Source organism: Drosophila navojoa, chromosome X (genome assembly GCF_054131105.1).
Source record: "Drosophila navojoa isolate 15081-1374.11 chromosome X, UAZ_NAV_1.0, whole genome shotgun sequence".
Taxonomy (NCBI): domain Eukaryota; kingdom Metazoa; phylum Arthropoda; class Insecta; order Diptera; family Drosophilidae; genus Drosophila; species Drosophila navojoa.
In genome coordinates this window covers 20,516,054-20,540,593 of record NC_142895.1, presented here as the reverse complement: position 1 = coordinate 20,540,593, position 24,540 = coordinate 20,516,054, and the positions used below count along the sequence as shown (strand labels likewise).

The window sequence follows — 24,540 nt, the reverse complement described above, 5'->3', positions numbered from 1 at the left end:
TTTTCTTTGCACATTACTTGAACTGCATATTACCATCTCGCTCTGGTGTAACAAACATCTAACATAGATCGAAAAATATTTGGACAGCAATTTGGAGTTGAAGCAACCTCGTGGAATTCGAATTTTGGATAACAGCTTGTCCAGTTGTTCAACAATAACTCGTCCTATCTCTCTACAAAGTTTACTTTGTGGAAAATGTGTAGATATATAGATACATACATATATATATACGTCTCTTTTTTCGCACATACATATGTATGTATATGTTTCTCGTTCTGTATGCAGATTAACTTTTTCTCATTTGACTTTTGGGTTTTTTTTTTTTTTTTTTTTTTGTAAATAGATATTGCATCTGGAATTACTCCAATTTCTTTTTGTATTTAGATTTCGATTATCTCTCATTTTTTGTATTATTCATTTATAATTCATATTGGACTTTTGGACAACATATATATACACAATATATATGTATATATATATTTTTTTTGCTGTTTTTTTTATTTTTACTTTTTTTTAACGTCAGCTGGGTTCTTATCAGCTAAATGGTGGGTCATTAAATTATTCATTTAATTCGAATTGTTTTAAGCTATATAAAGCACAATTAGAATAGAAATTGAAGCATAAGAGTCTATAAAAGAGTTTAAAAAAAAAATCGGGGAAACTTTGGAAGGAAACTCGTCAGGAAACTTGGCAAAATTTGATTGCTCAAAAAATCATATTTTGTTTTGCTTTATTTTGTTGTTGTTGTTCATTTGTAAACTGAGAGTCTCTATTACTAGATAATATCAATATGGATGAACTTAGTCGATATATGTATAAATATATCTTCTTTTCTTTAGATTTTAGAGGAACGTATATAATTGTTTTTCTTTTTTTTTTTATGTTTATGTTTTGAAACACCTGGCTTTTCAATAATATCCCGTTTTTTTTTTTTTAAATAGCTATAGGTGTAACGTTGCATATATGTATTTATATATATACACATATATATTTATATTTGGATCCATTGTGTTCCGGTTGTTTTACATGTTTATAGTTTTTATATTTTAGTTACATTTGTGTGGACAATATATACATATGTATATATATACATATATGTCTCTATACATATATATGGTTCGCTTTTCATCAGGTAGCATTGAGTGTAGGATTACTTGAAGATTCTGTCATCAATATCAACGTATACTATATACTCAATTATTGTTTATCACAAATGAGCGTCGGTTGTTTGTTTGTTTGTTTGTCTGTCTGTTTCTTGTTGCACCCGGCCAAAAGGTGGATACACATAAATATATGCATTACTCTCAACTATGTATATATGTATATACATATACATATATGGTTCACGAGATAACACTAACAGCTACTGAACTTTTAACGAATTCGCATTCCCAAATAGTTTTTTATATTTTTAATTTTTTTTTATAAATATATATTATTTTTATATAATATGCTTGTTTATTTTTTTTTTTTTTAATTTTGCATTGTTTAATAACTTTTTGTTGGATCTGCAGTAGAGAAAAACTATCACAATTATAGAGAGATTTCTAATGTGTTTCCTCAAGGACTCGAATTAGAAACAGATTGTTTTCCTTTGCATTTTGGAACAATTTTAATATATTTTTCATCTTTTTAGCTTTAGCTTTACACACACACATAAATATATATATATATATATTATATATTTATATATAATTATTTATAGAAATAGAATCTTTGCTGAGTAATTAATAATTGTTTCAGAAGCAATTTCAATATATATTTTATATATTTTTATACGGTTTTGTTTGGTTTCGGAAATGCATTGAATTTGTTATTTGATTTTGCAACGCTTTTTACCTTTGCCAGCTACATAGAGCCGTTCTCTCAGCTAGATCTTTTTGTATTACCAACTGCAAGTTGTACTTAGCTTCAATTGTTATCAACATTCTTGTTTTTATACCACATTTATTGAACTTTGTTCGCTTTGTTTTGGTTTTGTTTTGTCTTCTCATTTTCTTTTTTAATTTTTTCATATGTATGTTAATCGGTTTCATATGTATATATGTATATATTTATGGGTTGACTTTGTTTTTTGTTATACAATTATAGCATATATGTAAGCTCACATACTACACACATATACATAGGTGCCCACACATACATATTTATATATATATATATATATATATATATATAAGCTGCTCATCAATTTTTATTTTCTTCTCTTTTTTGCTTCATTAATTTTGTGTGATTTGTTTTTGTTTTTACTCTTTATGTGGTTTGAAAAACCATCAAACAACAGGAGGAAACAGTCTTTCTTTCCAGGTACCTGGGAAATAGATATGAAAAGAAATAACAATTACTGATTATTTTCTATTATATGCAATAGAGTACATTTACTGGTAAAGGTAAAAGAAAACTATTTGACCTAAATTTTTAATATAAAGCTCCAAATCTTTGTCATACTAGTATTAGTATTTATATAATGTCCAAAGTGCATTTCATTTCAAAATATAATTCCCTTAAATTTAATTTATTTAACTAAAATAGCTGTCCTAATCTCTAATTGATCATCCGTATTCATCTATCTCTTTTGAAATTTCCTTATCAGTTAATTTACGACTATTAATTCTACTATTGTGCATATGTATCTCCCTAAATTGATATTAAAATAAGTATCTCCAGTTAGATCTCCAGTATTCGATTCGTGCGCTAACTAATCATTTTTCTTATTTTCTAAAAAGCTTGAACTAAAGGATTTAGAGACTTTATGGCAACTATACTAATCTCTAATGTTTAATTAATCTCATCTCTTAACGCATTTGAATATAGAATCTAGAAAGTTTTCTCCTATATCGGCACTTATATATAACTCTAACTATCCTTGATTGATTTCTTACTATGAATAACGGTAATTGCAGCTAGCTGCAATCGATATCTACTTACCGCGTGACACATTTGACTTTTGTTATATGTTGTACAATTGATTTAGTTTTTTTTTTTTTATCATTTTTTGAATTTTTCATATATATATATTTTTTTTTTTGTATCTTGTATATTGTATATACACCATATATGTAGTTGGCTATATATTGCGCATAATATAACGGGCTTTATGTATATACACAGATGTTGCATATGGTGGCAATCGATGCTGAGATGTTGTTGTTGCTATTGTTGTTGTTGTTAAACTGCAACTAATGCTGATCCAATAGTATGCTTAGATGTCATCTAAACATATACGAAGCGTTTTGCTTGATAGGTACATATATGCTGGTTTATTTATTATTATAAATATAGTTGATTGCTAGTTGCATGGCTTGTATTTGTGGGAGTTGCTGGTTGCGTTAGATTAATCGATAGATTTGCATATCGATATGCTATAAACTAAAATGCATTACTCATCACGCACACATTTCTCTCTAAGCTCACGCTCTCGCTATCTCTCTCTATCGGTTATCTATTGTGACGCTCTCTGTTAGGTTGCTCCTCTGCTGGGATCGATCTAGTGATGGCTCAGGTAGGTTTTGCGTTTAAGATAGCCGCTGCGTATCGGCGATGATAGGCCCGTCTCATTGCTGCACATTTGAATCGGTCGAGTTGATGATGCATTTGTGGCATGTGCGTGTGTGTGTGTGTGTGTATTGAGGTTTTGTGTAGATTCAATGCGAAAATGTTTGTAAAATAAAATTTCATAAGGATATGCATTTGGAGGGTTTTTTTTTTTTTTTTTTTTTTTTTTGTGAAAAAAGAGACAGAGGAAAAGTTGAGAAAGATTTCAGTTGATGACGTATTTTTTCCAATTGGAGGCATAAGTACTATATTTTTTCTTTTATTTCCTTTTCATTTTTGTTTGCAGCCAGAGCACAGAACAACACAATGCTCCTCTAAAATGCATTTAAAGCATATCAATCAAATCAACTCAACTAAAAATATTAAGTTATGAACGAACGCTATACACCAAATTTGCATTTAATATTTTCTTTTGCTTTTTTTTTTTGTCTTCCTTCTTGTCTCTGTTTAATTGTTTGTGTTTGGTTTTTTAACGGTTTATCTAATGCATCACGGTGTTGCATATCTACAGTGTTGGTAAACGTTTTTAAACTTCATTGGTAGCTTGTTCATGCAGCCTGTATTGATACACACACATTCACAATATATATACATACATATATAATCGGATTGGATATGTGGGTGAATGTGTGCGAGACAGCGAGTGAATAGTATGTGTGGATTGGTATACGTGTGTGTTGTGTGTGTGTGTGAGTTTGTGTGTGTGCAGATCGCATCAACGGCGAGGGGGTGGGCGTGACGTGTGACGGTAAGCGGTTTAAGCGTTGTTTATTACAAATCAAGAAACAATCAAAGAAAAGATACAATTTGAAATTATATTCTATGAAATATACATATGTATGTATGTATTTATACAAATACTAAATGGGTAGTTAAGCATTTTTATTGTACATATATATATATATTTTTATATATTTGTGATATATATAATTTGTGTCTAAATACACGTATACGTATGTATGTGTGCTTGTTGCTTTTGGCTAGATTTTGTCCCTGGTTTCTTTTTTCAGTTTTGTTCGCATTAATTACAATAACAATAATATCAATCCAAATAATATAATATAAAAAAGCACTAATAAATACATATATATACATATATATATATAAAGATATTCATACACATTTATCAAAATAAGAACAATATAATACTAGAACTTAGCATAAGATAATACGGCATTTCAACTATCAATAACTTAATAATAAAATAAAATATAGTTTTCACTTGATCATTTTCTTTTGGTCGACTAGGCAAAGTTTTGTGTCTAGGACGATTGGTCAGGGGCAGCGGGGCAGCGGGGCGGTGTCAGGTATCAGGTATCGGGTGTTATAGCCGCAGAGTCACTCCAGTCCCACTCTTTGCCCTCGTTCAGCTGGCCAAGGCTGTTGCTGATGGGCGTGCCAGGCAGCTGCGGCACCTCGAACGCATTGCTGATCATTCAAATCATCGATGGATGTTGGGTGGGTGATGGAAGGCATTTGGAAGGAGATATGAGGCATGATTAAGTGACTCCGCGGAGTGACAGAGAGAGAGAGAGAGAGAGAGACAAACAGATAGAGCTTGGCTCGAATGTAGTTAGCTGAGTTACAAACGACTTTTCACATGGCCAGGACGAATGCGTTATTGTTGTACGGGACACAGACTTACATACATATATGTATACGGTTAGATCAGCACCGGACAGATGACGGGCTGAGCATGCGCCGTCTCAGCGGCTCAAGCATAAGACAACAATTAAAGTAATCAATCAAACATAGGCGTAAGCAAACAAAGTAGTTAACAAACAACTTAAAACAATAATAAAAAAATAAATAAAAATAAAAGATGCACTAAACACCAAATACTTAGAATACAATTAGATTCTCTAGAATAATTATCGCCGATTAGGACTAACACATACACATACACATACATATGTACAATTTACACTGAGAGATGACACAAGACTCGGCCAGTGCAGCAGGGAGTCTCGTCTCACCCGCCCGCCATCGGGGGCCGGCAGCGTGGAGCAACAGGAAGGGAGCACCTACCTTCTGCGTCGCGGATTGGCCGACTGTCCCGGCAGATTGAAGCAGCCGCGCGGAATGACCATGCGCGCATTACCCTTGGCCGGACGGGAGCCACCGACGGCCTGCAGGCCAGCCAAGTGGGCGGCATAGCCCTCGCTGAGCACCGTGGCATTCGATTGCAGTTTCTTGCCCACCTTTTGGGAAGATGGGATATTATTAGTATCTTGCTATATGGGTAGGAAGGTAGGAAGGGAAGAGATCGATAGGAGGTAGGAGTTCGGATACCTTGCCCACAATAAAGATCTGCTCCGGCCGCATGCCCACATTGGTGTACACGCTAATATCCTTGCTGCTGCCGTAGGCGGCGGTAATTGAGATTCCATGGTTCTGCACGAGATTATTGAGATAGGCGGTCTTGTGGCCCAACGGATCGGTGGATAGGCCATCGGCGAACGAAATCAGACCGTGGGGAAAATTGTGCTGGCTGAGCCAGGAGACGACACGCTGCTGCTGCATGTCCGGCCGTCCGGTAATGTAGATTAGCAGATAGCCCAGCTCCTGCCAATGGCGGCAGACATCGACGGCGCCAGCGCGCACCTTCGGATCACGCCCAGTCACCGACATGGATGCCGTGAAGGAGCCGTCAATGCTAAACACAACACACTCGGTCAACGGCGGCACCACAGCCATATAGCAGTCCACAGATGTGTGATCGCCGCGCACCACCATCTTGACCGGATAGATGCCATAGCCCAGAGACAAATGGTCGGGAATGGTGTACGAGATGCGGCCATTTTTGTCGGTCATTTCGGTGCTGAGGAATGTCCATTCGCCCGCCGGCGGATCCTTCATAATGTGCACATCCACCTTCTCCCCATGCAGCGTGATCATGTCCAGCGGCCCGTACATGAATCGTGCATTCAATCGCTGCTCCCGTCCCTCCTGCACGATGACATCGTTGGCCCGATGATTGGCCGCCACATTCTTGAGCTTGACGGATGTGCGCTTCTTGATCCACTTCTCGCGCGGCTGACCCGGATGGAACGAAGCGTTGTCCTTGTCATCGTGGGAGCCCACAAACGGTATGCCCTCGAATTTGCCGATTTGCCGCAATATGAACGCAATCACATCGGGACTCTCCCAGTAGCTGGCATGGAATAGATGCGGCAGAGCATGTGCCGGGAAATTGCTCAGCCCCTCGGGACAATAAAGAGCATAATCCAAACGCTTTGTGCCCCACCATTTGTTCTGAACTGCAATGCGAAAGTGTTTGAAGTCAGTCGAAGGGATTTGCGGATCTTTAAAGAGCTCGGACTTACGCGAGTGTATGGTGCTGAGCGAGACATTCTCAATGAGGCCCGAGATGGTGCTCTGCATGGATGCATCCGAGAGTCGTCGGCCCGCAGAGAGCAAATTATTGCCGTCGTTAAAGTGCTGCGGATGCGATTGTATTACTTCCACTGCATTGGAAGGAAGGAGAGAGAGACAGATATATGCATGTGTTACTGTAATTCATGTGACAACGAGAGAGAGAGAGGGAGAGGGAGAGAGTCTACTCACATAAATGCAGCGGCTGTCCATTGCCCAGCGGATACTTGGCATAGCGCGGCACATTCACCGGCGACAATATGGAGAAGCGTGCACTCAGCAGGGGCTCCAGGCGGGAGGCAATCGGGTCCGTTGGATGGAACAGATTGTACACCTGATGGCAATTGGGGCGGGCCAAAGCCGTCTTTGAGTCGTGCAGCTTCCGTGCGGCCAGGACCACCGACAGCGGCGAGCCGAACATGAAAAAGTCGCTGACCTCAAAGTCCAGCTTGGTGGCACGCGAATCGCTGGAGGAACTGGAGCGACGCCGTCGCGGCGATGGTGCCACCAGCAAACGCTTCGCATCCAGGTCGGAGTCAATGAAACGCTCATCGTCATCCATGCGCGACATGCGACTACAGTCGCCAGCGCCAGAGCCAGCGCCGCCGGCTTGGCTGTGGCCGGCGGCCTGCGACGAATTGCCGGCATTCGGCTGGCTGCCGTTGGAGCGACAGAGGGCCTCATAGGCCAGCAGTGAGCCCATGGAGTCGCCCAGCATGACCACTTGGCCCGAGAAGCCGTGGCCCTCCTCCGACTTAAGGAACTCATGATAGACAATATTGGCAGCGGCCACCGTCTTGTTCACCGTCTCCTGGAACTCGGGCGAGGCCACGGCCAGCAGCGGTATGGCTCCGATCGGCACATCCGCTATGTTGGGTATGTCCGCGGCCGAGGGCGACGCGTCAAACGAATACGGACTGAGGCTCGAGAGTATGCCCAGGGCATCCGTGCAAATCGATGGGCATGGCACCATCTTAATGGTCAGGTGCGTCAAGAGGCTGGGATAATGCTGGCGCATGACGGCCTCAAAGGAGCCCTTGAAGGTGGTCACATCCGACTTCTTGGCGGTCAGCTCACTGGCCGCATCCAGAACGCTGCCGGCGTGCACCACCAGCATCAGTATGGTTGTGGGGCAAGAGGGCGTGCTCGGCGAGCCCGGCGGCGATGAGTCGTGACTGCGATCGATGCTGGCCGAGGAGCGTAGCTGACGCTTATTGCCGCGCTCCGATGCGACGCGCATCAGAAAGTCCTGATTGAAAATGCTGTCCTCCTGCTTGTGGCGTCCGGCCACGCTGCCAGCACCGCCGCTGCCACTGGAGCTGCCGCCATGCGGAGGCGGACTGTCATCGCCCTCGCCCAACAGCTCCAGTGAACTCCACTTGGCCAGCGAGTTGGTCTCATTCGTGTCTGCAAAGTGCGAGCATTAATCGAAGCTGCATAAAGAGCCGGAGGATCGAGATCGTGTGACTCACCCAAGCAATCGAAGAACTCTTCATCCGAGTTCGATTTGGAGTCCACTTCCAGACGTTCCATGCGCCAGTTGGCCACCTGGGAAACCACAAACGAGAATCATTAGCAATTGCCCAACTGGAGATTCTGGAGTTGAGCTGCTCTCATACGGTATTTATGGTCAACTAGGGTCCTAAATGCTGCAGCTGGATCGCAACTTACATGACGGCGTACTGCTGGCTTGCCATGCGCCTTTTTCGACTGCTCAATATCGATCGGGTCGGTTACGTTTCATATCATTTAATCGGTATTCGGTATTCGGTGTTGAGTGTTTTGTGGTTGATTGTTGATTGGATTTGATTTTGTATGACAAGAGCAAATCAAAGATTATTTATATGGTAAATCACACACACACACACACACATACACGCACACACAGAGCGATAGAGGAAACAAAAAACAGATACACACATATACATACATATGTGGATCGAATTTGCATTTCAAAATTTGCACTAATCATAAAGCCAATAAAATAATCAAAATTTGAATGCAATGCAAATTCCATTCGATTGGTTCATCAGTTCAATAAAGCTACGAAACGGATGATGAAATAATTGATAGATTGATAGATAATTGTGCTTCATTATGAAAATGTATAAGGAGCATTTCAACTGCAGACTTGGCGATGCTTATAGACAAATGAGATGTTCGAGGATGGTCATAAGACATGGATCCCAATAAAACAAATGTGAGAAGACAATGGAGTCGATACACTGAGGATGAGACAACGAACAGAGAGCAGAGCTACTGTGCTACGAGTGCAGCAGCAATTGGATGGTTGTGGACAGCTGCTGGGGCGCCTTGCTCACCTGCAGGTCAAAGCTGTGCGCGGATCCCACGGGCGAATGGAGGGCGCCCTTCGAGCCGAACTTGGCCTTGTTGGCCAATTGAATGCTTTGGGAGCGGGAACGTTGATTGGCACTGGTCTGGGCACCCAGCTCCACATGGCTGCCGACGGCATCGTTCTCATCCTCGTCATCGTCGTCCTCATCGTCCTCATCCGAACTGGCCTCGGCGCTCGGCGGCTGCTGGGTAACAATGGGCGGCACAGCCGGCGCTGATTTCTTGCGCTCACTCGTGCCCGATGCGGGTGCCGCGGTGGCGCTGCTCACATATGGCTCCGAGGTGCTGTCTGTGGGATTAACATCGAGGGATTAACACGACTGCTCCACAATGTTCTCAAAAGGCCTCTGCTTACCATCGCTGCACTCCTCGCCGCCGCCCATTTTCTTGGCTAGAGCCAGCTGCGTCTGACGCTCCAGCTCGCGTATGTCCTCAATGGTGAGGCCGTGCCACTCGTCTTGCCACGCCCAGGCCTGGCGATGGGCCCGCAGCATTGTCTTCCGCAGCGCCACGTCGTGTATGAACTTCTCCAGCTTGGTCTGCATGCCCCAATAGCGGAATTCGACGCGACAAATCTTATAGGCCGTCATCAGGGCCATGTTGCGGGACGTCGGCTGCTTCTTGCCCTTCACCTCGCGCCAGTACTCCTCTAGCCAATCGTCGCCCAGCGGGCCACGGCCCGTCTTCTCTGATACAAAATGCTTGGGATCCTCCTCCTTCACATAATCGCCGCCCCACAGCTGATCCTTCACAATATCAATCACATCTTTCCGGAATAAAAGAGGAAGAAGAAGCAGTAATGTCAGTTAATAAACGTTTCTCCGTGCACAATTCGATTTGAGAGACTCACCCACGACGCGATTGCGCAGATCGCTGCCCGATAGCTGGAACACATTGTCCTGGTACCCATTGTCCGGATGGTAATAGGTCTCGATATCCAATGAGAATTTCTCCACAAAGGGACAGGTGTAGCGTGTGCGCGTATATGGATAGGCATTCCATGCCTCCTCCTCAACGGTCAGTGCGCTCTTTGGTAATAGGCCTAGGGAGATAAGAGGAAATATTATTCCAAGACTGGTTCTATATGAAAACTACTTTATTTCTATAATATATGTCTTGAATTTTCAAATAGTAAACAGTTAAAATTAGACGTAGTCTAAGGGGTAACTTGCAAATCAATAAGGTGTATCGATTATCGACTATCGATTATCTACATTTCAAGCTCTAATAGTTCCTGAGACATAAGAGAGCACGTGCTTCTATGTATATATATTATAGAATATATGTTATATTTTATATTTTTAATCTATGTTATATTTTTAATCTATGTAATCGCTATACCCTCAAATATATATATATTATCTCTATTTACTCGTTCACTTCAGGAACTCTCTCTCTCTCTCTCTCTCTCTCTCTCTAAATCCACTTACTTTTTATCCAGCCCGGCAGGTGACTGCCCACGTGATAGATCTTTTTCGTGTACTGCCCATTGCCGCCGGGTCCATCTTTGTAGGGCTCATTGATAATGATTTCAACTCCGCTGCCTTCGCCATGGCTTTCCTCTCGGCTCTTTTTCTGTAAGATGAAAATTTAGGAAATTAATATTGTCAACACAAAATGCTAAAATCTTATACTGATAGATGTAAATACTAAGCACTGTAATACTGTTTGAAGGTACTAATTATACTTCTAGCATTATGGAATGCTAATGCTAATTCTATTTGTAGTATTTATACTAATACTAATACAAAATAATAACTAATACATCTAATAATAATTCGAATGCTAAAATTAAGACAATAATATAAATTTTGATACGAGATTATAATGCTAAATATATACCTATAATAATATCACTAATACATGGAATATATATTATATATAATGATATTAATTATAATGGATAATGGATTAATTATAATGGATCAATGTATTAGCTATGCTAATACTAATAATAATATATATACAATAACATTACTAATATATATACAATAATATAAATTCCCAAATATGAATAAATATCATAGTACAGCTAATACTAACAATAATAATACAAATATATGTATACACCTATAATAATAACAATACAAATATATAAATAAATATATATAATAATAATACTAATAATAACAATACAAATATATGAATAAATATTTATAATAATAATACTAATACTTATATAGATGATTAGTGTTAATATCAATAAAATTATATTGGTCAAAAATTATCAATAATTATATTATATTCTCTTCCGCATCTAGGATAGATCAAATCATCAAACTGCATAATGCCGTCTATAGATAGGGTTAAGCTCTATCAACTTACCGCTATCATATACAGCTGGGCGATCCGGTACTCCTCGACGGTGAGGGGCAGTGGTATACGGTACTCTTTGATCAACATGTCTGCAGCTTATATTATTTATTTTTTTATTTATTTATTTATTTTTATTCTTTTTGGTCAGCGTCTTTGGTGTATTACGGCGGGTTTCAAATCTTCTGAGCTTCTCTCGCCTAAGCAGGCTTTCTTCTGTCGCTCTCTGATGGATTTCTGTTCGCTTCAGGCAATCATCGGTCGCTGTTGCTGTTGTTGTTGTTGTTGTTGCTGATGTTTGTATTATTATTATGTTGGCTATTGTTGTTGCCAGTGGTGTTTGTGCTGCGCATGGCTGAGGCGTTGCTGGCGTCTATGACCTGAAAATGTGGCAAGGTTGGATTACAATTTTGGCCTAGGGGTGGGGGAGGGGGGAGGGAGTGGGCTGCGAGGCATTGTGGCCATTGCCTTAGCTAATTGCTATGGCTTCCGTGTGATGTGCAGCAATATGTGCGCTCTAAAATGCAAATTGCCATTCATTTCGCCCTAATGTACCACCGGCCGACGCGTCGTCCAAGGAGAGCAAGCAAAATGTCAGAGCACTCGGACCATCTCCGGCTGTCAGACGGAACACTTTGCGCTGTCTATCAGAGCTAACGAAGCGCAATGAAAATGGGAATTGAAAATCTATGAAAAGGTCACCTCACAGTGCATCATGGAAAGCCAAAAGAAAATGCGTGAAAATTGCTCGACTTGTAGATATGCTGTACGAATTGTATTGAATGCAAATAAATCTCGGGCTTGGCAAGTTCTACATATTTGTATTTTATTTATTGTTTTTGCTCTAATTATAAATGTAAATTTGATAAATTTTTCAAATCCATAAACGACTTCTACATTAATTAGTTATCAATTCCATTTCACTTCATTATAACTAATTGCTTGAACATTTGATTAATCTACAGGGTATAGATTACTTGACTTAAGATATGCAAAGTTATTTTTCATTCTTTTTAATTTTAAATATTTTTCTTTATTATTTAATTCGTCTATAAATTATATTCCTGTAATATTTACAAACAACTTCTCTGCTCATTATACCCATTGGCTTGAAAATATATAATTTCCATACAGGGTATAGCAAGAGCGTCACTTGAAGTGAATTTGGTTTATCGTGCATAATTTTTGTATTTCGTTTTTTTTTTTTCTGTTACCTTGAACCGCTTTGCTAATTGGATTTATTGTTGACTACCGACAACAGTACAAAAACAAAGAGAACCGAGAACCGAACCCCGTAAGCTCCCCTAGCCCCTCCCACGCCCCCGCCACCTGCCCGTGGTTGTGGCTGTCACCGCTTGACCTACTCGATAAACAAAGAAAGCCAGTAAGAGTACTCGAAAATGGGGAGTGGCCGATTAGCAGATACCCTATATGCATAATGGCCCATATTCCCAAGGGCCGCAATCAGCATGCTCAAGTCATTTCGATGCTCACAAGTTATCGATAACTTATCGATGTACACACAGACAGGCATTGAATGAGTCTCTTTCTGACTAATTGATTCCATCTACCATATGTTTTGTGTTTTTACCCATATGCAGTAGCTGTTACAGTTATTGCCATGACTGATCCACATCAAAGCCACTTGTTGCACATATGTTACGCTTTGTTTGAATACGGTAATCGATCCGCTGACGAGTACGACATCATAACATGCTGATCGCCGTGATAATTCACAATTTGAGCCAAATGCTTAGCTATGCATTAAATGGTTCCGCCGAGTGCGGGGCAATAAAGATAAAACTGTAAACAACGATTGCGATTTATGGGATGGCTTACGGTCTAGACAATTGAAATACCTGAAATATGTATTAGCGAAATAAGTGTTGCAAGACTGCAAACTGGAAGCGGTTAAAGTGAACTTAACCTTTGATACCGTAAGGTCGTAGCCCTAATACACATTTGTCGCTTTTTATTATATTCCATTTTTCGGTCAATGTCTAAGCAAAGGTTGCACTTGACTCATTTGTCAATAGCAAGTACGAGGTAAAGTCTAGAGCAATTCCCATTGACGGCTCTATAAAGATTACGAAGTACCAAGAGATTAACGATAGACGATCTATTTTTAGATTATACACATATCTAGTCACTATATGCATGTTTTAGCTCCATGAACTAGCTGAGCTACATATAACTACCAAGAGTCTGAGGCGTGGCATCGTGTATGTGAATGTAATATGAAACCGTTCGCTTTGGGGACGTGCTCATGGGTCCCACCTTTTCACAGCTCCACAGCTCCTCTGTGAGCGTACATATAGAAAGTTGTAATACACTCATTATCGCATCATTGTTTTATGCCTGATAATTTTTGCACTTGAAATGAAAATATTGGATGGACTTTCAACTGGAAATTCAGATTGTAGTTGTATTTAGAAAGCTCTTTACACCTCAATTCTTTTATATCATTTTAATTGATAGAATCAAATCATATATTTCCAAGGAGTTTTTATATGCTGTTATCACTGAAGTCATCTAAAATTTAAATAAACCCATCTGATATTTATATTCGAATTTTCTTATATCATTTGAATCGATAGAGTTAGAGCCTAAATTTTCACTTTTTTTTTACATGCTGAGCCCGATTAAAGAACAGAAATTCGCATAAATCCATTATATTGGTTCTTATATCATTTCAATTAATAGAATCAGAGTACATATATTTTCAAGGGTTATTGACATGTTAAATTCAATAAATTAATCCGAAATTCGAATAAACCCATCTTAACATATTTCATTTCAGTCGACAGAGTGAGACTATAAATTTCCCAGGGTTTTCGACATGTTGAGCTCGGATTAAATAATCAGAAATTTGCATAAATTTTATTTTGTTTTATTATTAATAGAATGAGCAAACAATTCCAGAGGTATTTATCAAGCAGAGCCCGATAAATTAATCGATTATATAGTTTCAATTGATACTTTTCGCATTCTATAATAAATATACAAACGATTCTGTGCTCTTTCAGAGCATCCTCAAGTTCAATCTTTCCAAACTGATCTGAACATAGCGGAATGGTATTGTGTAATGCTTGAATAACTGGATTATGTTATTCTCAAGGCGTAAGGTTTTAACTGCATTGTGTTATTATTGACATTGTGATTTACTCAGCATTTAAAATGAATATAGAGTTTTGCAAGTGTATCGCATATGAACGTATCGGTATTCAGGCCTAGTCACCTAATGGACTTGGCCTTGCCTGCTGGCCACTTTACGGCTGTCTCTGCCAATTGGAACTTAATTAATGGACATTTCATGATTGACAATGTTGCCTTGCTTTGCATTTCCCTTTACCACTGGCTTTCGAGCACCCACATAATATAACTGTCCATCATGCCCACGCCTACGCCGAAGCCCGCCCCCGTTGCAAACATCATGTGTTGGACGTGTGCTCACTGAAAGGAGGCACAAAAGCAGTAATCAATAATTATGAGGGACAACGAAAGCGACAGCGTTGGAATGGTGAAAGGCATTAGGGAGGAAAATAGATACACAGAAGCTATATATACATACACACATTCATATAAAATATGTATATACATACAGGGCATTTCGTAATAGATCTCAAGATTCATTTGAATCGAACATGAATGAGAACTTAATGTAAGTTCTTTCTAGTCCTTAAACTGATATGTAATCTAAGTTAGATACAATATCTCAGCTAAGAATGTTTTAAGTAATGTCTTTTAACTGAATGTCAATATTTAATTAGTGAGTTTCATTTGCACAATAAACTCTAAAACCTCTGTTATAAAAGTAATATTAAAATGTAAAAATGCGAGCAAGTATGCTGTATGAAAAGGGTTTCCATTACATTAAGCATAGGCATAGCTTTTCATTTTGTTTGCTAAATTGCCCTTCAATAAGAGTGAATAAATCTTTCATAGCCATAGACGATTTGTATAGTATAATTGATATACATGGGCGATAAGAAATCTTATTATCGTGCTATAAAGCGAGAGAAATCAAAAATTCGCCGAATTATCTTAGCAGATATCAGAACAGATGTTTGTCTGCTTATGCCCCGTTATAAAGAAGAATAACAAAATTGGGTAAACAAATATGTGCACAGATAGACAGACAGGCAGACAAACGGACGGACGGACGGACCTAATAGGCATACCTACATATTCATATACTAGTTATTTTTGCCGTGTATAAATCTGTGCACTTTGCACGTAACATGAGAACGGGTCGTGTTTATAGCCTGTCTGTCATTCTACAGTTTGTTTTATGACGATCAAGTGTGTGTCAAGCGGGTTGGAAGAGTTCGCAGCAGGAAATTTGGGAGGCAGCAGCAGTAACAGCGAAAACAGCAACAGCAGCAAATAAAACTGCAAATATTATAAGGTGTGTGACAGCAACAAAGTTTGCATGGCAACGGTGAAGCGAAACAAACAACAATATGAAAATGCACGTAGTGCGCTTACACACACACGCACACGCACACACACACACAGTCACAGGACTGAATGGAAAAGCAGAAGTGGTAAAAGCGCAAAAAATTACAAACTTGATGCTGAGCCCCGTTTTTAATGCCTTATTATGTTATTGTTTGCACGCTTTGCTGCTTGATGAATAAATTGCCACAGTAATTGGACGCAGGCAAATGTAAAAAATACATAACAACAACAGAAATGAAGAAAGCCCCAAAAAGCGCAAACGGTAAGCGCCGAGTTGCCGCTATGCCGACTATTCAGGCAGAAATAATTGAATATGAAAGGCCCGGAAGTAAAATAATGAATGAGAGTGTGTGTGACAGAGAGAGACGGTCAGCTCACTGTCAAGAACGAGGATGACGAAGGAACAGCAGAAGAGAGTTGTCTTATATGTATGTATGGGTGATCATTAGCTGTGCTCTTCGCTATTGCACTTCGCACTCCTTGCATAAGTGTGCGTATGTGCAAGAGCGAAGCGGAATTTGCACACATAAACACACACACACAAGCATAGCCATAACGACGGTGGTGGTAAAGGCAATGCAAAATACAAAGGTTAACGGCGCATGCAGCAGCAACGAAAACAAACAGAAACTGGACAAGCTTTGACACTCTACACACACACACATACATTCATACACACGTGCTCAGAGGCGCACAGTCACTAATAAAAGATAGAGGAGGCAAAGGCACGCAAATACAATTACGTATACGAGTGTTACTCGCAGAGGTCGAGCGCTCGCTCTCTGTGCACACCTGTGGCGCGCTTTATGTTTATTAATAATTTATAAATATACCAACAACAGAAGCAGCAGCAGAAGCGACCAACAACAGCAACCATGGTGATGGTCCAAACGTACGCACTCAATATACATAATTTAGCCCTAGGCTCAAAACAGCCAACCACAACAAGACAAAAACAAAAACAAGTAAAGAACGCTTTAGTCAGGCGCAATTTGCTGCAAAACAGTTGCTCAGTTGTGGCAAAACAGACAAATTATTTTATTGTTACCAAATTACAGTTTTCTAATTGAGCTAAATCATTGTTTAATGGAGCGTGAAAGCTGTATACAGTAATAGCTGTATAAATAATGACAGCTAAGTGAATACACCAATATACTCTTTTATTCGTTCCGTGAGCTAGTATGACTATCAACAACGGACGAAAAAAAAAAAAGAAAAAAATCACAAGCACAAGAGAACATTTCAATGATACAACTGGGAGCCGCAAAACATTAAATTTTAGCTGTGCCTCGTTTTGGGAGCTTAAATCAAATCACATGAAAATGTGTGAGGCCGTCCAGTCACGTAAGGAAAACCGTGGAAAACCATATTGGACTGGAAAAGCTAAGCCGAAAGCAGAAAATTTAAATGCCATAATCTAGTTGAAAATTCTTATCACACACATACATTGTATGTATGTATGTATGTCTGTAGTTATGCATGTACGTGTACGCGCGCACGCATACATACGCATGTGTAGTGCATATGTACGCACGTGTATTGCATATACATACACATATACGCGCGACACAAGTTTGTGTGCGTGTGCGTGCTGGTGTTGCATGCCTTTTAGTAGTTTGTTGTTGTTGGTGTTGGTGTTGGTGCTGAGATAGAAACCTTGGGAGCTGGAGAGAGCAAAGCTCGAGTCCAGGGTCTGAGCTTACGCATTTACGTTTACGTGCTCACAGCCAAACAACCACCCACCCATCAGCAAACTGCATCACACATTTTTCCGTTATCCTTACTGTTTTGCGTGTTTCATTAATTTGATTGCAACAATTTTACAATAATAACACACATCACAGGAAAAACAAAACAAAAAACATACTACTGATGCATATTTAGGGAACTCACATATATATTGCCAGCAGCTGTGCGCGATTATAAACAATATATGTATATGTATACCATCGATATCAACAAAATAAATAGAAAACAGGAAAATGAAATGAATATGACAACAACTTTTTTACAACAAAATTGTTTTTAACGCGCTGCTTAGCTAAAATCCACACACGCGAGAAGAAAATTTGTTTTTATTAAGTTTTCTTGCCTCTTGCTGCTGCTGCTTTTTGCAATCACAAAACGCACACAGGGAACGAAAGCGTAGGCGTTGCGAGCGACGGCTGCGACGACCGACTCACGTCCGCGTTCGCTTTTGAACTAAAAACGAAAACGAAACACAACCAGCTGAAAGCAGCAGCAGCAGCAGAAGCGCCAACAAGCTGATGTACAGAAAGAAGAGAGAGAGAAAGAGAGAGTGAGAGAATAAAGGAACGCATGGGGTATTCCAGAAAGTATACCAACATACATACAATGCTAAATGCTAGCAATATAATTCATTCGTAGATTTGGTAATGAAATGTATAAAATTCAAAATATCAAGTTTCATTTTAACCATTTTTCCATACGTCCAAAAAATTTGATAACTATACATACATATGTACATATATTCAATTATTTTTGTATTATTTATTTATTTTTGTATAATAACGAATGCTGGCTAATGTTTCGCAGAACGCCCTAAAAATTTGATCAAAAAACAAAAAACGTGCGAGAAAGCATCTGAACGTAAGCAAAACGCTCTCACTTGTGTTTGAATTATAGCCGACACATACCTATGTATGTACATACATACATACAGACATTGGGATCAGACTTCTTCAGCACTTAAAATGTGTGCGTCAGGTCCGCACTCAGTTCAAGTCTCTTACTTTCAGGCTTGATCAACATTACGCGGTGCACTTACTTTCACATACTTCCTTCAATTCTTCCATGATATACAAATTTATGAAATAAATAAAATATGCAGATGCACTTACATACATGCATACACACATATGACATTATTACAAATATGTACATATGTACTTAAATCTATTCCCATCTGATAAGTTATCATTAAAAGATTAAAATGTGACAAACGCTTTCATGATTTTGCTAAACTCTTCTCTGTGAAGAGAAGCAACGGGACCTGTCAGTGCAAAAATGTAAATTTTTGTGCACCGCTTCTTGTGCGCACATTCACACACGTGCAAACATACATACATATGTATGTATGTATTCCTGTTTGAGAGAGCAGGGCAGAGAGTAAGCTCGAAAATTGTGCACAGCGACTCTTCATTTCACAATAAACCATCTCTGCCTAGCGCTCGGCGTGTCGGGATTGTGGGGGTCCCACTTGGGTTGTTGTTGATCGAGGCTGAAAGTAAGGAACACGAACAAACACGAAGCTGAGTTGGAGCTGCCACAGATGCTTGCCTCGATGTTGGATGGTTGGTGTCCGTAAGCAATGGAAATTCACGAAAGGGGTTCGCAAATTAGATTTAGCTATTAAATGTCATTCACGCTTATGGCTACGTAACACAGGTGTCGGCGTCCTTGTTTATCCGAAGGCAGAGAAAGAGAGCGATATACACAATATATACGGAAGGAGAACAAATCATTCCCGATGGCGTCTATTTCAAAAAGGGGGTTGTTGATGGCTTGGGGCAAACAACTGACGTAAAGGTCGCGCTGGACTGCCAAGCATCCCACTTAGAAATGTGCATATATGTACATATGTACATACATATGTATGCTTTTGAAACTGACTAGATAATGAATTATTTGTATGGCTATCCACATACATATGTATGTACATACATACATACACATACATATTTGCATTAAGTCTTATACAATGAGCAGCAGCGGGAACTCTATCAGCTCAAACGTAAGTTGATGGCGTTGTTGCGTCGTTTCTGCGGAAACAACAAGTCTACAAACAAACACGCATACTCGAGCTTTCCACTGTCTGTGTTGCCTGTAATCTATTGTATCCTGCAATATAGAGTTCAACTTTGACATTTACAGAAGGAAAATACACATAGCGCATGCTCCTCCACTCTGGAGTGGAGTACAAGCCACACATATTTAAATGTAAACATATATATGTATATGTATGTACGTACATATATGCATTTATACACTAAAAGGACGCCAAGCAACGCCCGCAAAAATTCAAATGTTTGCTTTCTTCGGTTCAGGAAAACTATCGATAAAAAATAAACGCATATCTGCTTTTCATTCGGATAGAACAGAATTGCGCGCGAAGTTTAAAATATTGTAAAAGCAAACGCAATTTATCTGTTAAATGCGCAAGAATATTATGTTAGTTTTCCATAATTGCGTTAAGAATATATGATGGATGGATGTATTTTAATTAATTTTATTAATATAAGAAATTTAAGATAATTACATTGCCAAAACAAAAAGTAAAAATAAAATAAAACTAGCGAAGGCAAAAAAAAAGACGAATTAAACAACTGCTAATTACTTTCTGTGTTGTTGTTTTTTTCTGTATAAGAATATTTTGCTCACATAGAACAATTTTTACATTCTTTTTATTGTTCAAGCAGTTCTGGGATTGGGATTTTCGTTGATGCCTCCCTTATATTATGGCCATGCCCTTCACTAAAACATAAGGAGTGGGATTTTGGGTGTATGTATATGTAGTTTGTAACTGGGTAAAGCTGCTTTAGAAATGAAGACTATGGCTCTTGTGTGGGTTAGCGTGGTGCGATCAGCGACGGAAATAGGTGCATCAATGGAACATCAGTTAGCGGCCCAGAATGCTGCGTGACCACTGTTTGACAATCGGCTTAGTCTTCGACTGTTCGATGCGCTCAGCCTCCTGCATCTGTTCTGCCAGCTTACGCTGATTTTCCCTGAACTGACTAATTGGATCCGCAAACTGACGATAATAATGTAGTACTTCTCGCACATCGTCCACCTCATTTTGCGCAATGACTGCAAGACAGAAAGTTGAATTTTGAAACAATTAAATATTCAAGTACTCATATCTGACTCACTCTTCAGAAAGGCTATCAAATCAAATAGTTGGGAATCATCGTCATTTCCATCCCAGCGCGCAATGCCAAAAGTATTGTCGGGATGCATTTGGGTGGCATTTCTATCCCAGTCAACAACAATCACCTGAAACGAAGCCAAATCTGTTGAGGATTCGAATAATCATTAAGTAATCAATGGCGAGACTTACGCGTTTCAGGTCACGATTTAAATTGTCCAGATTTTTGACATGATGCCCATCGATGAAATGAGTTGCATCGCGCACCAGACGGTACATAATGTAGCCATTCGGATCCAGGGCATCCAATATCGGAAATACTGTCATACCCTGTTCGGCAGTGAAAACGACTATCTCAAAGTCTTTGGCGCACTCCTGCAAGAAACTATCGACGCCGGGACGCTTCTTGAAGCGCCATCCAGTCTTATATGTCCAATCTGGATGTACCAGCACATCCTTCATCTCCAGCACGAGCGTATAGCGCGGCTGCACATACGGATACTTTAGCGGATCTGGCAAGAGCTTCGCACGCGACGGTTCCTGAATCATCTTTTGATAATAGTGCAACGATTTCCACATGCGCTGTAAATACTGCTGCACCAGCGGCTTGTCTATGAACTCATCCTCAATGATCTGACCCTCAGAATCCACTTCGGGCTGTCCAAATTTATAGACGCCCCACAGTACAGTGGCAATGCCGCCGCCGCCAAAAATGGCAAAACTAATGGACAGAGGATATGCAAAATTGTTGCTTCAGGCATGAGAACGTTTGAATGCGTTGGTGATTCTCACCCCAGTTTCATGCGCTTCCACGCGCGTTCATTCTCCTTAGCCTCATCCTCCTCACGCTTCTTACGCTCCTGTTCGGCAGTGCTGTCGACATCGGGCGAAGTTTGTGGAAAGAGTTTGGAGAGCAATGGCGACGCTGTCTCTGTCGCTGCTCCAGTCGGCGGCTCTTCTGCGTAAAAGTGTTGAGTAATCAATTGGGTCAGGGCGCAGAAAAAAAAAAAACGACAATAAAAACTACTTACTGGCATTACTATAGCATCTTTTGCCTGCGCTAGCAACTTGCACTTTATTTGTGTGGATCCCAGCAGCCGTAGTAAGCGAACGGACATGTAAGGGCGACGACGACGGCGACAATGACAGCGACTGATTACCCAATGCGAATGTGCGCCGCAATCGGTTGGCCAGTGTGATGAGGGAAGCACGTGGTGTATTTAAGCGAATTAATTGTATGACTGGAACTGGCGCCATGCTCATTTTTATGTTCATGAAGTGCTGCGCACAAATTCCTATGCTTTCTCACTGACTAAATGCACTTTTCCTTAGTTGCTTTAGTTGGCCAGGTTGAACCCCCTAGGACTTGACCGGCATGGCAGCGAAAATTCTTGCATATGCTGTCTGCCGTACGGCCACACTGACCGAAATCAGCTGACTCTTGCCTATCGAGACGGTCTGGCAGCGCCATCAATTAGAACTGACTAAAGAAATTGTGTATAAACAATAGCCACTAAAGCCAAACAAAAGCAGCCATAACGACAACGGGAACCAATACGAATAGAACAAAGACGATTAATTTTAATTTAAATAAATAAAATAAAATGTCCGTTTCTGAGGACAAGTCATCCCTTGAGCTTGTAGCTGATCTACAGCCGTGCCGAGTTTGCAATGTGCTATCCACACAATCCTATTCGCTTTACAAGCCGCACATCATCGCCGGCGAACTGACTACGCTTGGTGCGCTGCTCAGCTACTGCGCTAATTTACAGGTACTCGAGGAGGAGGAATTCCTGCCTACACACATTTGCAAGCGGTGCGTGGAATCGCTCACTCAGGTGTACGATTTCAAACGTACTGCGCTGCGTACGGACCACGTGCTTAGGAAGCGTAATGCTCGTCTATCTAGAGCCAACATATCTCGATCTCCATCGCCGGCGAATCTTGTCGATGTTGAGGCTGTGCATCCGACTGTGCCTGAGCCTGAGCCTGAACCTGAGACTGACCCTGAAGCAAATGCTGTCGTCGAAGCGGCGAGTGCGGATGAATATGTCTATATGCTCGAAGAGCCAGAATCACCCGTGAACAGCGTCGCATCCCAACAACCAGATGACGATCACGAGCCTGTGCCTGACGAAATGCTGGAGAGCGAGCTGAACTTTGAGAGTGACGATCCCACTGTTGAGATCTTTGAGGTGAACTACCATCTGCCCGAGGAATATGAAACCGAGCCGTCATTGAGTATCATACAGGCGGACATCGGCATCAAGCAGCGTCCGCAGCAGCGCCGTAAGTCCCACAATCCCGCCCTTCAGTGTCCGGTGAGCACAAATATCCAAAAACTCGAGACTTTAGCATAATCTCTATATAGTTGATAATCGATCGTTCTATCTCTTACAGATTTGTGGCAAACAGCTAAGCACCAGTAATTCATTCAAATATCACATGCAACTGCACGGCGACAATCGACCCTTTGTCTGCAGCATTTGCGGCGATTCGTTTAAGACACGCAACGCCTATGATGGCCACATAACACTACACAACCCGAACAATCCCAACAAGTGTACATACTGTGGTAAGATCTACAGACAGGCATCATCGCTGCGCTCGCACCTGTTCAGTCACAGCGGCGTCAAGCCCTTTACTTGCGACATCTGCGGCAAGGGCTTGACCCAAAAGTCTGGCTACAAAAAGCACATGCTCACCCATACGGGTGAGAAGCCGCATACCTGCGACACCTGCGGGCGCAATTTCCGCTACTCAAGTAACCTGATTGCGCACAAGCGCTCCCACATACGAAAAAGTCCCACCAACCCGAAGCCAGCGGGCAATAAAAGGCCGAAATGCCAGAAGACGGCCCAAACGTGAACGAATCCAAACGGTTCGACTGGCCACGCCCACCCCGCTCCCCCCAAACACACACACACGCACAAGCTCATACGCTCACACACACACACACAGAGAATAAAACCTGAGAAGACGGCAAATAAAAGAGCTATTTGGCATTTGAAATTAACGATTTTTATAATCAATGAATCTTTGGCTGGTTATGATTATCCCTTGCCTTGGCTATTGACTTTTATTACAATGAAAGCGATTGGAGAACGTCCATGTGCAGTTACAACTGCCGCTTCCTGGCAAACCTGGATCTGGAGCTGACTTCAGAATATAGTCCTGGACATATGTCCTCTTTGACCGGTCGAATGGAAGCGATTAAAAAACGTGCAAGACCTCAGGTGCAAGATTTCTCAGCTCGCAATAATTTGAAGAAGGCCCAACCGCGCTTACAGCTGTAACCAGTCGATGGATCGAATATTCCTTCGGTAAAGTATATCCCATTTTTATGGGAAATATACATATGTATATATCAATTATAAGCTATATATTAGCATAGCAGTTTGTCAACCTGGTTAAGATCCCATAATTCCATCCTTAATCTTACATTCATATCAGTTTAGCATAAGATAATTTTGATTGATATGTGGATTTTATAAAATTATTATTTTAATATTTATTTATTTATTTTATATATATATATATATATATATATATATATATATATATATATATATATATATATATATATATATATA

The 24,540-nt window shown here is 40.3% G+C and overlaps 3 protein-coding genes and 1 long non-coding RNA gene across 19 annotated transcripts; 2 read left to right on the top strand and 2 right to left on the bottom strand.

Moving 5' to 3' along the window:
* Positions 1–291: 291 nt before the first annotated feature.
* rdgB (retinal degeneration B) lies at positions 292–18,283 on the bottom strand. Of its 16 annotated transcripts, XM_089263030.1 has the most exons (15): positions 18,152–18,264; positions 17,953–17,969; positions 17,665–17,842; positions 11,611–11,978; positions 10,716–10,860; positions 10,136–10,327; positions 9,641–10,051; positions 9,252–9,574; positions 8,602–8,640; positions 8,403–8,478; positions 7,123–8,337; positions 6,882–7,022; positions 5,848–6,815; positions 5,584–5,756; positions 4,347–4,983 (listed from the first exon to the last, which is right to left on the bottom strand). In XM_089263030.1, the coding sequence occupies exons 4-15, from the start codon at positions 11,686–11,688 to the stop codon at positions 4,866–4,868; spliced, it is 3,879 nt and encodes a 1,292-aa protein (XP_089119156.1). In that variant the 5' UTR covers positions 11,689–11,978; positions 17,665–17,842; positions 17,953–17,969; positions 18,152–18,264; the 3' UTR covers positions 4,347–4,865. The 16 variants fall into 16 exon arrangements, 13 of the variants coding, with proteins under 13 accessions (XP_089119162.1, XP_089119163.1, XP_089119156.1 ...); XR_016197251.1 differs by lacking the exons at positions 4,347–4,983; positions 17,665–17,842 and adding exons at positions 292–2,311; positions 2,929–4,112 and having other exon boundaries at positions 17,953–18,274; XR_001925889.3 differs by lacking the exons at positions 4,347–4,983; positions 17,665–17,842 and adding exons at positions 292–2,311; positions 2,929–3,560 and having other exon boundaries at positions 17,953–18,274.
* Positions 18,284–19,158: 875 nt separating this feature from the next.
* On the top strand, positions 19,159–20,391 carry LOC149090698 (uncharacterized). The gene is made up of 2 exons (XR_016197257.1): positions 19,159–19,409; positions 19,468–20,391. It is a non-coding gene; the product is annotated as an uncharacterized LOC149090698 (long non-coding RNA).
* ttm50 (tiny tim 50) lies at positions 20,293–22,364 on the bottom strand. Its single transcript, XM_018108798.3, has 5 exons — positions 21,979–22,364; positions 21,740–21,905; positions 21,140–21,668; positions 20,952–21,075; positions 20,293–20,889 (listed from the first exon to the last, which is right to left on the bottom strand). The coding sequence occupies exons 1-5, from the start codon at positions 22,220–22,222 to the stop codon at positions 20,699–20,701; spliced, it is 1,254 nt and encodes a 417-aa protein (XP_017964287.1). The 5' UTR covers positions 22,223–22,364; the 3' UTR covers positions 20,293–20,698.
* An 87-nt stretch (positions 22,365–22,451) lies between these two features.
* On the top strand, positions 22,452–24,355 carry LOC108656603 (uncharacterized). The gene is made up of 2 exons (XM_018108799.3): positions 22,452–23,268; positions 23,348–24,355. The coding sequence occupies exons 1-2, from the start codon at positions 22,552–22,554 to the stop codon at positions 23,813–23,815; spliced, it is 1,185 nt and encodes a 394-aa protein (XP_017964288.1). The 5' UTR covers positions 22,452–22,551; the 3' UTR covers positions 23,816–24,355.
* The last annotated feature ends 185 nt before the right edge of the window (positions 24,356–24,540 follow it).